General features: G+C 34.2%; 2 protein-coding genes across 3 annotated transcripts; one reads left to right on the top strand and one right to left on the bottom strand.

Moving 5' to 3' along the window:
- Positions 1–290: 290 nt before the first annotated feature.
- Positions 291–6,075, top strand: LOC109172618 (mechanosensitive ion channel protein 2, chloroplastic-like). Of its 2 annotated transcripts, none has more exons than XM_019321813.1 (13): positions 291–500; positions 763–945; positions 2,457–2,614; positions 2,838–2,961; positions 3,038–3,135; positions 3,245–3,358; positions 3,487–3,547; positions 3,926–4,075; positions 4,227–4,337; positions 4,626–4,793; positions 4,894–5,007; positions 5,088–5,144; positions 5,277–6,075. In XM_019321813.1, exons 2-13 carry the CDS (start codon positions 862–864, stop codon positions 5,919–5,921), a joined length of 1,884 nt encoding a protein of 627 aa, XP_019177358.1. In that variant the 5' UTR covers positions 291–500; positions 763–861; the 3' UTR covers positions 5,922–6,075. The 2 variants fall into 2 exon arrangements, with proteins under 2 accessions (XP_019177358.1, XP_019177359.1); XM_019321814.1 differs by having other exon boundaries at positions 760–945.
- A 62-nt stretch (positions 6,076–6,137) lies between these two features.
- Positions 6,138–10,728, bottom strand: LOC109172619 (uncharacterized protein At1g04910-like). Its single transcript, XM_019321815.1, has 10 exons — positions 10,387–10,728; positions 9,310–9,372; positions 9,126–9,207; positions 8,889–8,959; positions 8,680–8,768; positions 8,335–8,538; positions 7,535–7,799; positions 7,013–7,240; positions 6,711–6,908; positions 6,138–6,513 (listed from the first exon to the last, which is right to left on the bottom strand). Exons 1-10 carry the CDS (start codon positions 10,510–10,512, stop codon positions 6,304–6,306), a joined length of 1,536 nt encoding a protein of 511 aa, XP_019177360.1. The 5' UTR covers positions 10,513–10,728; the 3' UTR covers positions 6,138–6,303.
- Between the last annotated feature and the right edge of the window lie 4,323 nt (positions 10,729–15,051).

Here is a 15,051-nt window from a genome sequence, read left to right as displayed (position 1 = left end):
ATGACTGCTCATATATATACGCGTATCATTTTTGTTGCCTTATATCAACAAAACCGTTTAAATTTGAATAAAAAAGATCGAAAAGTCTTTGTATTTAACGATATTTCACCAATTTTATTGACAAATGATAAAATATAGTCATACTACAATAATACTAAAAAAAAAAAAAAATAGAAAGAAAAAAAAAAAAAAAAAAGAGAGAGAGAAAGATCACCTATAAATCTAAAATGAAAAATGAAATTAACTAAAAAATAAAATAAAATAAAATTATACCTAACCAACACGTTTTGGAATTTTCCAATAGAAAAGTCATTTTCCGTTTTCAATGTTTTTCTTTTTTGCACTTTCCGCCTCCCCTGCAAATCTGCAAGCTCCAGCATCTCAGCAACTATTGTTCAATTAATCAATTCGCAATTACTGATCGCCATTTGCCTCGCTCCATCATCGCCTCTTCTACAATCTCCTCTGTGTTCTCCTTCGACAATACCCCAAATCTCAAGGTCCGTACTTCCTTCTTCTTCCCCTTCATTTTCTTTCCTTCAAATATTAACTTCATTATTCTTTGTCTATATCTCATCCACAATCGACATAAGCAACTAACAAAGTTTAACGCCATGATTTGAATAGAAGAATCGAAGTTTATAGCTCAAGGCTTATCAGCTGAAAACTTGAAATACGTACTGCCTTTTTTTTTTTCCCCAAGTTAAAATAATGCAGCTAAAAATTTGGGAATTTTTTTTTACGCCTGTGAAATTGAAGCAGGTCTAGTTCTTCACATGAATTGGAACTGAACGTTGAGTGGTGGGAAGACTATCATCTTATGCTGTTGAAATTCTACTGCACCGTTACTTTAGTGTGATAATGCAGGCAGTTTATTCTTTTAAATTATCCCATGATTTGGGAATTTGCAATAATTGGGGGCGGCATCACCGATTCTCTGTACAGGTATTATTGTTATCGTGCTTTTTGATGTTTTAGCATGATACGTTGGTGTCTTTGCCCAGTTTACTTAGTTTGTATTGCTGCAAAGTAAGATTGGAAAGAGTAAATTGCAGTGCTTTAGCAATAAATTGTCACCACTTGCTGTGGTATGCTTTTCATGCCAGGGTGATAGCCTGTCAGGGTCAGGGGTGCCAGAAATACTATTAAACGGGGGCGAAAATTTTAAAAACTTCCAAATGCTATATTCATTTATAAAATATGAAACACGATTAATTGGATAAAATTGTTGGAATAAATCGCATATCGTCTCTATTAATATGATATTTATAAATACTTTTTATTTTAATTGTATTAACTTGAAGTATTTATAGATTAATTTGAATATGATGACACACAATTGAAATTTCTAGACTACATTGATTAGATAGTTCATCAGTAGTGTTAATTTATAATGCAAGAATGTATACTTGTATGATTGTAATAGCCTTCAAAGAGTATCAATACGAGTTGCTACTCTTTGTACTGTCATAGTCGGTTTGCAGAATTAACAACAAATAATGAAAAGCAGAGTAATAAATATGCTGCATAATATTAGTGTAGCAGTGAATTCACTAGTAGATCTCTAAGGACAACAACGTGGCCACTACCACTATATGTCTGTATGTATGTATGTATGTATGTATGTATGTGTGTATGTGTGTGTGTGTGTATATATATATATATATATATATATATATATATATATATAGATAGATAGATAGATAGATATAATCTATTTCTATTAAAGCACCCACTATGTGTATACACACAGATATATATAATGGGGGGCAACTGCTCCCATTGCCCACCCACCCCCCTCCCTCCGCAGATCCACTCCTTGTCAAGGTCTTCATATGAGGTCATTTTTTCATATGTATTAATAATTTTATTCACAATCAAATGGTTCTTAGTTAGTGTTTACTGAAGTTCAGATTAGCATGGAGATTAGGAATACTATAAATCTATAATCTTCTTTACTCCCAACATAAAGCAACTGCTATACTGCTATACTCCCTACGATTACAAAGCATTATACTCCCTAGGAATATGTTTATTTTAATTGACATGTGCTTCAAATTAGCATAATTGTGATTGACAATTTGGATGGTGATGACATTAAAACCAAATCAAAATATTAGTGACTGCTTTTTAAGGTATGAAACATTGATGACCATATTGTAATCTATACTTTGATGACTATGAGAATTATTTATGCATGTATTGTGGCTGGTAATGTAATATTGACATTATTTCCACTGTAACTGTGAACAGTTTAGGGCCCCTAATTCCATTTGAAGTTAAGGATTAGAATCCATAGTAAACTTGGGGACTTGTTGACACAGAAACTGGGTTTTAATAACTGTTTCTAGCATTCTGTATTCTATGGTCTTTGGACTGAGAAAAAGTTTTAAGACATCTGATTTTTATTTTTTATTTGTTGCATGCAATTGATAAATTGTTGCCTACATTTTCAGAAGCAGTGTCATTGGAGCATTCATATCCCAAAGAGGTTACAATTTCAAAGACATGCTCTTCAATACAGATACTATCAGTTTAGGTGTAATTCATTATTAACACCAAGTCAACCTGTTGACATTCCATGTATAAAGAATGCTGTTGTAACATTAACAAGGTAATTCTTCTTTTGTATCAACATACATGGGCTATGCTTACATTAGATAGGCTTTGATTTCATCCTTTCATTGTTAAAAGCCCTTGATTGATTTGTTATCTACAACTTAACAGTGCATTGTGTCTGGATTGCTATGGCAAGAACAGAATTTGATTAACACATTTCATGCCATTGCCCAATTTATTTTAACTAAATGCATTTCTTGATTCATGATTTCATGCAGACCTTGTAATTATTTACAAATTAGCAGTCTTTTTCTTAAGTTGATTCCAGCAGTTGGTACCATTGTTTTTGGTATATGGGGTCTAGGACCACTTCTACACCAAAGTAGAAATGTATTCCTTCAGGTAAGTCTCTGTCTTCAAATCCACTCCTTTTCTGGATAACCCAGTTTAGATTACAATGTGTGTCTTATATCTGCAGAAGAGTGACAGTAGTTGGGGCAAGAGTGGCACATATCGCTTTATGACTTCTTACCTTCAACCTTTGGTGTTGTGGACTGGAGCAATGCTATTCTGCAGGTCAGTTAGTGCAATTGCATTGTTGCCTTGTCTCATGCAAAAAAAGTAAATACATAAATAATAGCGTTGCCTTTTGGCTACTTTATTCTCTGGTTTTTTCTTCTTACAGAGCATTGGATCCAATGGTGCTTCCAACAGAAGCTAGCCAAATTGTTAAGCAACGACTTCTGAATTTTATCAGATCACTATCGACAGTATTAGCTTTTGCTTATTGTTTATCTAGGTGAGAGATATAGCATTCAGTGGTTCTCATGTTGAAAGCTCCTAACTTGTTAAATCATTAGACTTACTGGTCCTCTGATAAAGTTTTTCACTTTTTAGAGGACTGAGCATCTTGAATATTTACTGCAGTGTAATTCAGCAGGTGCAAAAGTTTTTCATGGCTACGATTGATCCCACTGATACTAGAAATGTACATCCCAGAGCTTTTCATCCATTTCTTTCATATACATATGTATTGATCAACTAAATGTAAAACTTGCCAAAGACCTTGTAGTCTAACAGTATTAGTTTGTAGCACTAGGTAGGAAGTCTCAGGTTCAATCATCATTACATTCAGATGTATTAAAAAACTAAATATAAAATCTGATATTATTGCAACCTTCATCACTAGCTTAAGTTTTGTGCCATTGAACATTGGACCATTTTTTCTGGTGGGGTGGTGGTGGTTGGGGGGTGGGGATTTCTCTGCTTGAAAGGCTTGCACATTCAAGTATTCAACTTTATTTTCATGAATATACTGCTCTACAGATTTTCACAATATGTATGTCTAATGTGTTCTTGTTTGCAGATGGGATTCCAGTTTGCAGGAACAGCTGTATACTCTGCAGTATGGATTGCAGCAGTGTCATTGTTTATGGAGTTGCTAGGTTTCTCTACCCAGAAGTTGCTAACTGCTGGAGGGCTTGGGACAGTCTTTCTGACTCTTGCTGGTCGTGAGGTATGTTTTAAACCTTATTCTTGCGTATTTGACTAGCATTAAGCCATTAGCTTCAATCAAGCTCATCTTAGAACAGGGGCATGTGGATATTTAGTTTGTTATGTTCTCTTTGTTAATGAAGATGTTGGTTCAATTATTTTGTCATGTCCAGATCCTCACCAATTTCCTTTCTGGCATAATGATCCATGCAACTCGGCCATTTGTCGTGAATGATGTGATTAAAACTAAGATTGAAGGCTGTGAGGTCTCTGGAGCTGTTGAGGTTTGTCTACTAATCTACTATTCTTGTATTACAACTGCTTTAGTTGATTATGCATCCAAATTTAAATAGCTTTAGAATGGAAAAGAGATTATTTACTCTTATTTACTCTACAACTCCTATTTTAATTTCTAGAATGTGAGTTATGTTATATTGTTTAAGTAGCAAATATAAAGCAATTCGTTTTGCTGATGACTTTAAGTTAGGAGTCCATAATGCCTCTATAAAACATCATTCTCCATGTGCCACTTTCCTGTGAGTTCTTAAAATAAAATGCACTATTCTTGGCAGCACATAGGTTGGTGGTCACCAACAATTATAAGAGGTGAAGATCGTGAAGCTGTTTATATTCCAAACCACCAGTTCACAGTTAATATTGTGAGGAATCTTAGCCGTAAAAGCCATTGGCGTATAAAAACTCACCTAGCTATCAGTCATCTGGATTTCAGTAAGATTAATGTAAGTTTGTTAAAACAGAATTTGAACTGAGTTACGGTTGCTCAAGGACAGTAAGATGAATTTACAGCTCATATTACGTTGGGATACTATCTTTGTGCAGAATATTGTTGCTGACATGCGGAAAGTTTTGGCAAAGAATCCTCAAATAGAACAAAAGAAGTTGCATAAAAGAGTATTTCTGGATAATATTAACCCTGAAAACCAGGCCCTGATGGTCAGTTTAAATGTTAATATGACATTTTGTTCTTTCTTTTAAAGTTTATCCTGCTTTCATATTTTACCCGAAATGTGCAGATCCTGGTATCTTGCTTTGTTAAGACGTCACGCGCAGAAGAGTACCTCTCTGTCAAGGTGAGCACATTCCTACTGTCCTGCCAAATTTACTGCTATATTTGGTAGCTTTAATTGTTTTGGCCAAGAACATTGGAAAACCTGTCAAATTTTGAGTTGTTTATTTATGTTTTTCCATCTAACAAAAACTAGGAAGCAATATTGTTGGATCTACTCAGAGTTATTCGACACCACCAAGCTCGACTTGCTACTCCCATCCACACACTGCAGAGAGTTAGCGATGCAGATGCAGATTTAGGTTACATTCCATATGTTGATCCTGCCCATCATGGAGCAGCATCTGACAAGAAGCCTGGTATCGCGAATGGAGTTGCTCATTCCACAAAAGACCATAAAGGTACAAACAAATCTTCATCTGATGCCGAGCAGCACAGTAATGCAACACTGAAAGCAATCTCCAAAACCGACCAAAAGTCTGGTGGTATTGTGTCAAGTTCTGATTCTGGTGATCCACAAGACATCTCCGTCAACAAACTGCTAAAGAAACTAAGCAGGGAAAGTGTTCTTTCAGCCAATTCCTCAGCCACATTGCCAGATAGTAGAAGAAGAGAAGCATTATCATCGCAGCCATCATCAAAGCCAGCCTTAGAAGACAATATAGTTCTTGGTGTTGCTCTTCAGGGTTCAAAACAAACCCTCCCCATCAAAGAGGGGACGAAGCCATCCCCATACCAGGCAGAAGCAAAGGAACTTGCTATTTCTCATAGTAGCAATGGCTCCATTGTTGCAAAACCAGATAAGCAAGAGAATCATCAATATCCAGACAGTCAGGAATAGCATAGGCTTTGCACTGGGCTACTCTTTATAGATCCAGCGACCAATTATATTGGTGCTTCATGATTAAGCATGTGAATCTAATGATGTTGCAGATTTAGGTTTATTCAAGATCATTTGTTTGATTGTGACAATCTAGAAAAGCTATTTAATGAAATATTTGTGTATCAAGCAATAAACCTAAGTATACACAATCTCTCCCACCACTGAACACTGAAATTATAGTAACAGATGAATGTTTTCTATATAAATGAATTAAGAGTGGTGTTTTATTCTCTGACTATTACACGGCAAAAATAAAATGCTTCGGCCACGAATAACAAGGAGTAATAAATAATAGAACATCTATACGGCCAAAACCACACATCCATTGGTGAAAGTAACTTCAAGCCTCGCACATGCAATTGGGAGCAGGGTACGTATATAGAGATTGACCTGGTTTGCGAAGTCTGATCTGCCCTTGTCGGTTTGTATGCCCTTCAACCACCGCCTCTTTGAACTCCGGCCAGCCCAGGTTTTTGTTTAGGAAAAGCTGACCTAGCAGTTGCATGTTGGGCCTTATCGTCTTTGAATTATAGTAAGTTCTATGTCCCGCCTGTAAATTTCACAATGTAGTGAGAACAGCAATATGCAAACCTAGTCTTAGTCTTTGTTAGTATAAGACTATTGATGTCAAATCTGTTTAAGATCAAACATCTAAGCGTAATAATCCAAATCCAAATAAAGGAAAGAAAAATAGAGATATATAGATCAAGTGCTTTTCTTTTTTCATTTCTTGAATCAAGTGCTTACCATTGCATTATGCATATTTCCGGGTGATGCCGAAATGAAAATATCACTATGCATGCCAACATAGTAATCTACTGCAGCAAGCAAGGAAGCCTTTCCTTTTATAAGGGCTCTTTCCTCCGAAGTGGCAAGGCTCTTCTTGTCCTCCATCAATGGAAACAAACTTCTTAATGGTGAAATCCTGGCTTCCCCACCATAAACCTAGAAAATGTGACATCAACAACAATTAAACAACACCAAGAGAACTACATATGTTAAAACAAACAATCCAGCGCCACGAAGAGGGAAGGGGTACTTTTCCAGACCTTATGGGAGGCAAGATATAATCGAGTATTGTTGTCAAATCCCAAAGCAGCTAGCAACAATCCAACTTCTTCTGGGGTCAATGGACAGCGGCCCTGACTCCTCAACTCCTCATCAGTAAATTGAGAGTTTAGGACCCTTCCCTGCCAAATCCTCTGCCGATACTTAGCTAGAGATAACTTCTCAGCCTTACCTCCACCAAAATCACAAGCTGAATGAGCAGCCATGTCCTGAAAGGAAACAACCCGTTTAAGAATTCCAACATATGCATGATGATATTTATATAGGCAATAAAACTTCAAGTGAAAAGGGAAGTGCAATATGAATTATGAAATGAGGAAGAGTGGATCATGCTACTTATTCTTATCAGGATATTAGTCAGAAAATATAACATGACCAGTAAGCAATCAACAAATTTGTTTAGGAAAAAGAGCCATGACTTCTTCAAGGTAGTTTACCATGGTATAATCAAGTAAACCGAAATTTTAGTCTAGAATTCTGAAAACCTCTACAGTAGACCACACCTTATCAAAGCGTAGGTGAATGGCTACAAACTTCCCCGCTCCTTTGTTCTCTTTATCCTTCTCTCCAAGGTAGTTAGCACCAAGCTCATCAACATTACTAGGAGGATATCTCAGGCGATGAACAAGAGCATCTCCAAGAGCTGTAATGTGAGGCACAAAAGCTAGTGCTTGAAAGTTAACTTTACAGCGTAGACGTTGGATTTCCTGGGGCATGTTGTCAAATGCCAAGCGGTGGGAAAATGGTGAAATGGCAGCGATCCCATAACTGTGACATTCACAAATTTTACATATCTAAGCAAGGTTCAACTGTTCAAGTATAAAACATAGGAAACACAAAAGAAGCTAAAAATGATAATTAAATAAACTTCTTTCTCAGCAGAAGTCAACTAATCCTGTGAAAAGATCAGTAAATTATTACTCGCAGCATGATCTTCAAATCACCATTAAAAACAACTCTATCGTCTATCTTTCATGTGTTATAGACAGTCATGGGTTGTTGCCACTAAATCCTCTGAACCACTCTCCTGTGGCTGTGCCTCTCATATTCATGTATATATATATAGAGGCGTAACACACCTCTATAGATATCATGAGCAATACAAGCATTCTCTCTTCAAATATAACATTTTGAAATCAACTATTAGCAATAAATTATGTGATATCTGACACTATTTATTAAAATTAAAGTGGGTAACATTTACTCCCGTGCAAGCATAGATACAGAAAGCTCTCAACTACAAAATAAACTAGCGACATGCAGTCTTAGAACTTTGGGTAACCAATCAATCATCTTAACTGACCTCTTAAGGACTGGCAACACATTCTCTGAATACCAATTTGCAGAAGCATGAACTGGCGCTGTCTTGATTCTGGTAGGTCGAATAGCTGAGGCATAATAGTCCCTTGTGCTCCAAGAGAATTCATCGGGCAGCTCCTTTACTATAGATATATCATCTTTCAAAACATGGATGAAGTGATCCACATCGAAGATATCCATGAAAGAGCTTCAAGACCCCCACCAAAAAATAGTAACAGTAAAATATAAAAAAGGTTAGGTCTTACACTTTAGAATTGTTACAACTTAATAGCTTAAAACAAGAACTAATATTATCAATTTAATATAAAAATGGATCAATGATAGGTACCTTGAATCTTGCCAAACAGGATTTACCTCCAAATAAGGAATCACAAGAGTGGCATTAAGAATTTTTGCAATAGCAACTGCATCACAAATCTGTTTAACCAAATTATGCAAATCATTAATAGAGCTGAGTAGTAATTGTCATCCAACTCAAAAACCACATTCATCTCCATCCTCATGAACTCATAAAGATACATCATATACGATACCTACCCCCATTCTCTGTTGATTCAATCCTCCATCAAGGAACACCTGAATGTATCCCTCAGACTTTCCAGGTAATGCTGCGTGAGAATGAAAATTAAATTAGAGAAAGACAATATAAGCCATGACAAGTGACAACAACATCAAGTTGATTGAATTTGGGCTCCTAATGCAAATAGTTGAAACTAAACAGAACACTGAATAAGTGAATTTAATTGACCAATTAACAGATTCGAAATCACTTACTGGAGACAACACCGGATTCAGTGTAGGGATTCCATCCTTGATTAGACAAAGGCATCCATAACTCAGACTGCTCTTCATGGGTCTAAACAGCAAAAAAGAACCCGTCATAGAAAATAATTGCTCACAATAAGAAAGAAACAGTTTCTCTGCATCAAGAAAAGTAACTTAAGAAACATTTACTAACAGATTGGCGTTGCAAAGCACTCTTGAAAAGGCGTGAGTGCCTAGTTTTTGGAGCATTCCATTCCTGCACAAACAAACAAATTACTGATGAATTTAGGAAATCCCCCAAAAGGCAAGCCCCAACAAACAGAATTTGAAACAATTAGGCAGTAATAGAGCCTTGTATTTTTCCAGTTGTCCAAACCCAAATTACTCACATTAAAAATATAGAAAAAGACACCATTTTGTGCACAGTTCATTATAATTGTAATATTGTACCTTTCCAGCTTATTTTTAAGATTTTGCATCAAGGAAATTGATACCATCTAATGACAGATTTTATTTCCTGCCTCAGTTCTTCATAGTTTTGTTTTATCCCATCTGCAAACTTTCATATCCTACTTGATGGAAGCACTCTTTACTGCCACTCAAGCAGCACTAGCCTATTATGTTTATAGCAGCAAACTACAGTCCCATGCCGGCAGGCCAGGCGTAGGGTAAATAAGCCTGTTTCTGCTTCAGTTTCACAATGCATACTGCAGAAATATACTAAAGACTAGTAAATCCCCTTTTAATCTCTGTTTAACACATCATAGGCAAATCAACTCTGTTTTATAACTGCCATACCGGGAATAAACCCCAAATTGAATCCCAAGAATTATACACTACTAACTCAGATATTACCATCCCACTGTTCCACCAGCCACTCTTACAAAAAAACAATTTCTACAAATCTGATTAGAGAAAGAACTCAAAAAAACCTCCAAAAATAAAAATCATACCTTTGCCCAAATATAGACAAAATAATGATTATTAACTATAACTCCCACTAGATTACAAGATTCTAAACTAACTTAGGCCAGTACTCTGAAATCCTTCACTTTATTCCCACTCTTTTTCAGAAACCATGTGTGCTTGATCTTAAGAGAGCCACTTGTCGGGAAGGTGGAAAAAACAACAACTAAGAATGAAATTTAGGAACATATTCATGTGGGTTGCGTATAAACACATTTAACATGATGCTGAAAGTACACCCTTACAAAAGAAGAATTAAAATTAAAAGTATAATTTAAAAAAAAAAAATGGACTGAGAGATTACCGTGAGAATAGATGGTGAAGCATGGCTCAACGAAGTGAAGAGGCTGGGGAAGAAAATGGGTAAAAGCAGGACAAAAAGGGCAGCCATTGCTCCCCCTCTGCTACTGTGGCAGTGATAAACACTCATGACGGTAACGGATCCAGTTGGCGGCAACAGTGTCGGTGGAGGAGAGAATGGCGCTGGCGGGTGGCGTGGAGAGGACAAAGGGAGGGGGGGACTGTATGAGCCTCAAAACAGAGTCTTGACGACAATACAAGATGAAAACAAGGAAAGCACTATTCATGGAGGAGAGAGAAAAAAGCAAAGCGGGTCCATCATCATTGTCAGCCTCAGTAAAAGCATCTCACATGGGGCACCTATCTCCACACCTCTCTACTCCAGTACTCTGTATCCGTAGTCTACAATCTACATCTACATTTATTAAATACAGAACGTGCTATACACTTTACAGTAATACCGTATATGCAAAAAAGACTGTAATTTTTACTGATGAGAAAAACTTATAATTGAGGCATGTATTTAGTCAATTTCACTTTGTTGTCTAAAGAATTACAAGAAAGTAAATCAGTCTAAATCATTTATAGCTAATTTGTTTAAATTAAGAAGGTTAATAAAGACCACAAAAAAGTATTTAATAAGACTACCTTAAATTAAGAAGACCAATTAGATAGTTTCAGTTATAAATAAAACTTTTAATATTGTAATTACGAGTTAACAAGTTAACAGTATGAGCAACTTACTAATTTGCACAATATTATAATACACTGTAAATACACAACAATAATGCATGAATGGGCAGTAAAATAATTTGTAGAGACATTAGAACAAACAGTTGGTGGGGAAGTGGGAAAAACTTGGCTTACAGCTGCAGTGAAGGGACGAAACTTGGAGTTTGGTGTGGTGGGCATGTGAGTATGAATACGTAGCCTTATTCCAAGTGCCACAAAGTCATCGAAGCAAACAAAGAAAACGCAAAAAATTGGAAGCAGCGATGGACATCCGCATCAAAATGCGCACAAATAGGGATGAGAGAGAAAGAACAAGTGTTGACAAAGGTGTCGCTTTCGAAGCTGGGCCAGCAACGGCTAGCTAGATTGATTGATAAAGCCATAAAAGATGATGGCGATGTGAGAAGAACGATAGGTGTCAATCAATCATTCATTCGGTGCTAGATTTATTTGGGATTTGCTTTCTTCACGAGTTGACGTACGGACTACGGACTAATAATTCAGCAAATCGAATACTCGTTAAATTTTACTTTCTAATATGACGGATATTACTAATAAATTACTCCCTCCGTCCCGAATTGGTTGTCTCATTTGCTTTTTGCACGCTTTTTAAGGAATTAAAGTAAATGTTATGTATTTTCCAATTATGCCCTTCACTTTTTCACTTTTGGAAATAAAAGCAAAAGTCATAAGGGTAATTTGGGAAAAAGTAGAATGATGGTGATGTTCAATTTTGGAAAGAGGACAACATTTTGGGACAAACTAAAAAGGAAAGTAAGACATGCAAAATGGGACAGAGGGAGTACTTTTTTTTATTATGTGTCTCATTATTTACATTAAAATGTTATGTATGTAATAAAAAATAAAAGTACTCAAATTTAGTACGCAACAAAAAAATCCTTTCGAGCATTCTTATAGCTCCAATCTGTATTCGAGTTACGGTAACTCCAAAAAAAAAAACAGTGTAATGAAAAAAATGAAAAACTCTTTGATATAATTGATTTTTGCATGCATTTACATTATTATCATAATTACAAATTACACATTAATGTTAATTATTTTCCTAATTACATTTATAAGGTAATATACCTTATTTCTGCTGATTGTCAATCAATAGCATATTAGTACATATAAAATTTTTCAAAAATGTTACCCATCTTTCTTTCTAATTTAAGGACGTTATTAATTTAAAGTGGTATGTTGTCCATGTAATAAAGTTGAATAATAAATTATAAACAAATAACCTGGAAAAGTGTGGTTGAATGGAAATGACACATCAATCCTTAACTAAAGGTCAAAGATTCGATTATTGACTTTAGGAGTGGAACAACCTTAAAAGAACGATGGGATTAGTCACTGTCCGACGATGAAAATCCTGAATTTACCCAAAAAAAATAAATTATAAACAAATATAAAGATTAAAAAATAATATATTATGATAACAAGTTAAAATTATGTATTACAAATTTTAAAACTTCATTAATACAATTTTCATTTATTTTAGGGTCAAAAGTCATTTTTTTTCTCCTTAAATTATACAACAATATAATACTATTATTATTTCCTCTCTTAATTAAACTCTCACTGTTTTTTGGTCCATAAGTTGTGATGGAATTAAATAAATTGGAGGTCCAGATTATTTAACCCGAATGAATAAATAAATATAACAAGTACGGATTGAAATGATAATAGAGGTATGGATATAGTGAATTGATAAGCGGATTACAACAAGTGTAACACTATTACAGTAGAAGATTGAGACAAGATAGATGGTGATCCCTTAATAGGACAAACACGTGTCTATTTATACAAAATAACCCTAACTAACTCGCTAATTTTACGATGAGCCAAAAGACTAAGTTAAGGCCCATGCGGTGGGCCGTAGGACTAAGTCCAAGCCCATGTGGTGGGCCGTGAGACTAAGTCAAGGCCCATCATGCTGGCTCCGTAAGCAGGCTCCGGGCTTGAGAGTCTTCTCAGAATGCTCGTGTTATACATCATGGACCCCAAGTCTCTATTATTATTGGGTCATTTCCATATATCTATCAAGTTGTTTGCAATCTAACTTTTCTTATTGTTCAATTGCCTACAAAGTGACTTTTTAATGTAACCTTACTTGAACTTGAATATTTAAAAAAAAAAAACAAACAAAAACGCATCATATATGTAATGGTGTAATACAATTGTTAAATACGAAGTAGGAAGAATTTGGAAACAAAATTTATACGGAGTAGCATTGACGGAAAATGATAATTTATTCATTTTTGCAGCTATTTACACCTAACAATATGACACATGTCAGTTTCTGTAAATTCCTACTCCGTATATGAGATTTACCAGTAGTCAGGTTGCAGGTGCAACCATTCAATTACTGTAAGCTGTGCCCTCCATCAACTCTTTACAATAATACACAGAACATATATACCTAATTTCTAAATGCAATCAATATTTTCAGTCTAATAATTATGGTAAGTTGGAGTGATCAAAGTAGTGGCATTGAATTAAATCATTTAGACCCTTTTAATTTTATTGAATTTTTAGGATTCATCAAATTTTATGCAATGGAAATAGTTTATCATTTCTAACAATCAAGGGAGATTTGTATTGTAAAAAAGTTCTGAGATAGTCATGCATTATAAAGAACTCGTATATCTCTTAAGAAAACGTAACAAATGTGCAAACTTTATAACAAATACTAGTTTTTTATGCGTATTGCGCGATTGGGATAATGCCCAATATTTTTTTTTTAAAATAAGTAGTTTAAAGTATATCAATGCAAAATTATATTGGAGTTGTTCATGCGTAGATAATTGAATGTTAAATTTGCGTATTTAAATAGGCAATTCTAAATTTACAAATGCAAGATAATATAGTCAAGATTGATTATAATTGTCAATAAAATAATTGTATAGGTATGGTTAAAACCAAATACGGGACATAAGGGAAAGAAAATAAAAATTAAGGCATAAAATATTAAATATATACTAATATTGAAGAGCTAACTGCTGATTGACAAACAAGAACATTGCGAGATAGTTTTCCACTTCAATTTGTTGTGTGATTTGAATAATCTTTTTGTCAATAAATCTCCCAAGTAGTTAATATGATTGGTTTAATTATATATTTTTATTTTTTTTTTCTAAAACAATTATTATTATTATTATTATTATTATTATTATTGTTATTATTATTATTATTGTCATCATCATCATCATGTATACCCTTCGGTCATTTTACATGTTAATCTAAACAACTAATTTTTTCAAATATCTTTTTACCAACCGTTGATGTAATTCACTGGTCAAATTCGCTAATATAATCCGCTAACTGCTGATTGTCAAACAAGGACATTGCGAGGTAATTCTCACTTCAATTTGTTGTGTGATTTGAATACTCTTTTTGTCAACAAATCCCTCAAGTAGTTAATATGATTGACTTTATTAATTATATATATATTTTTAAATTTTTTCATGGTATTAATAAAATACTTGGTAAATAAATATATAGCATTATTTTGTATTATAACTTTGATATTTAATTAAAAATAGTGTACAAAAAAGATAATAGACAATGTAGTGAATATAATCAATTGATGAATTTGAATGTAAAGAATTTTTACATTGGAGAAATATAAAGACAATATAACTAATAAAATTATTTATCTTAATTAATTTATTGATAATGAATAATTTTTTTTAATAAAGACATTGTAGGGATAATGTAGCAAATATAATCAGTTGATGAATTTGAATGTAAAGAATTTTTATATTGAAGAAAAATAAATACAATATAACTAATGAAATTATTTATCTTATTTAATTTATTGACAATGAATATTTTTTTTTGAATAAAGACATTGTAGACACATAATTCTAAATTAAAGAAATGCATATATGTATTATTTTTTGTTGTAGCTACTAAATTATTATTTAATTTA

Source organism: Ipomoea nil, unplaced genomic scaffold, assembly GCF_001879475.1.
Source record: "Ipomoea nil cultivar Tokyo-kokei standard unplaced genomic scaffold, Asagao_1.1 scaffold0418, whole genome shotgun sequence".
NCBI classification, from domain to species: domain Eukaryota; kingdom Viridiplantae; phylum Streptophyta; class Magnoliopsida; order Solanales; family Convolvulaceae; genus Ipomoea; species Ipomoea nil.
This window is presented reverse-complemented; position numbering and strand designations above follow the sequence as displayed.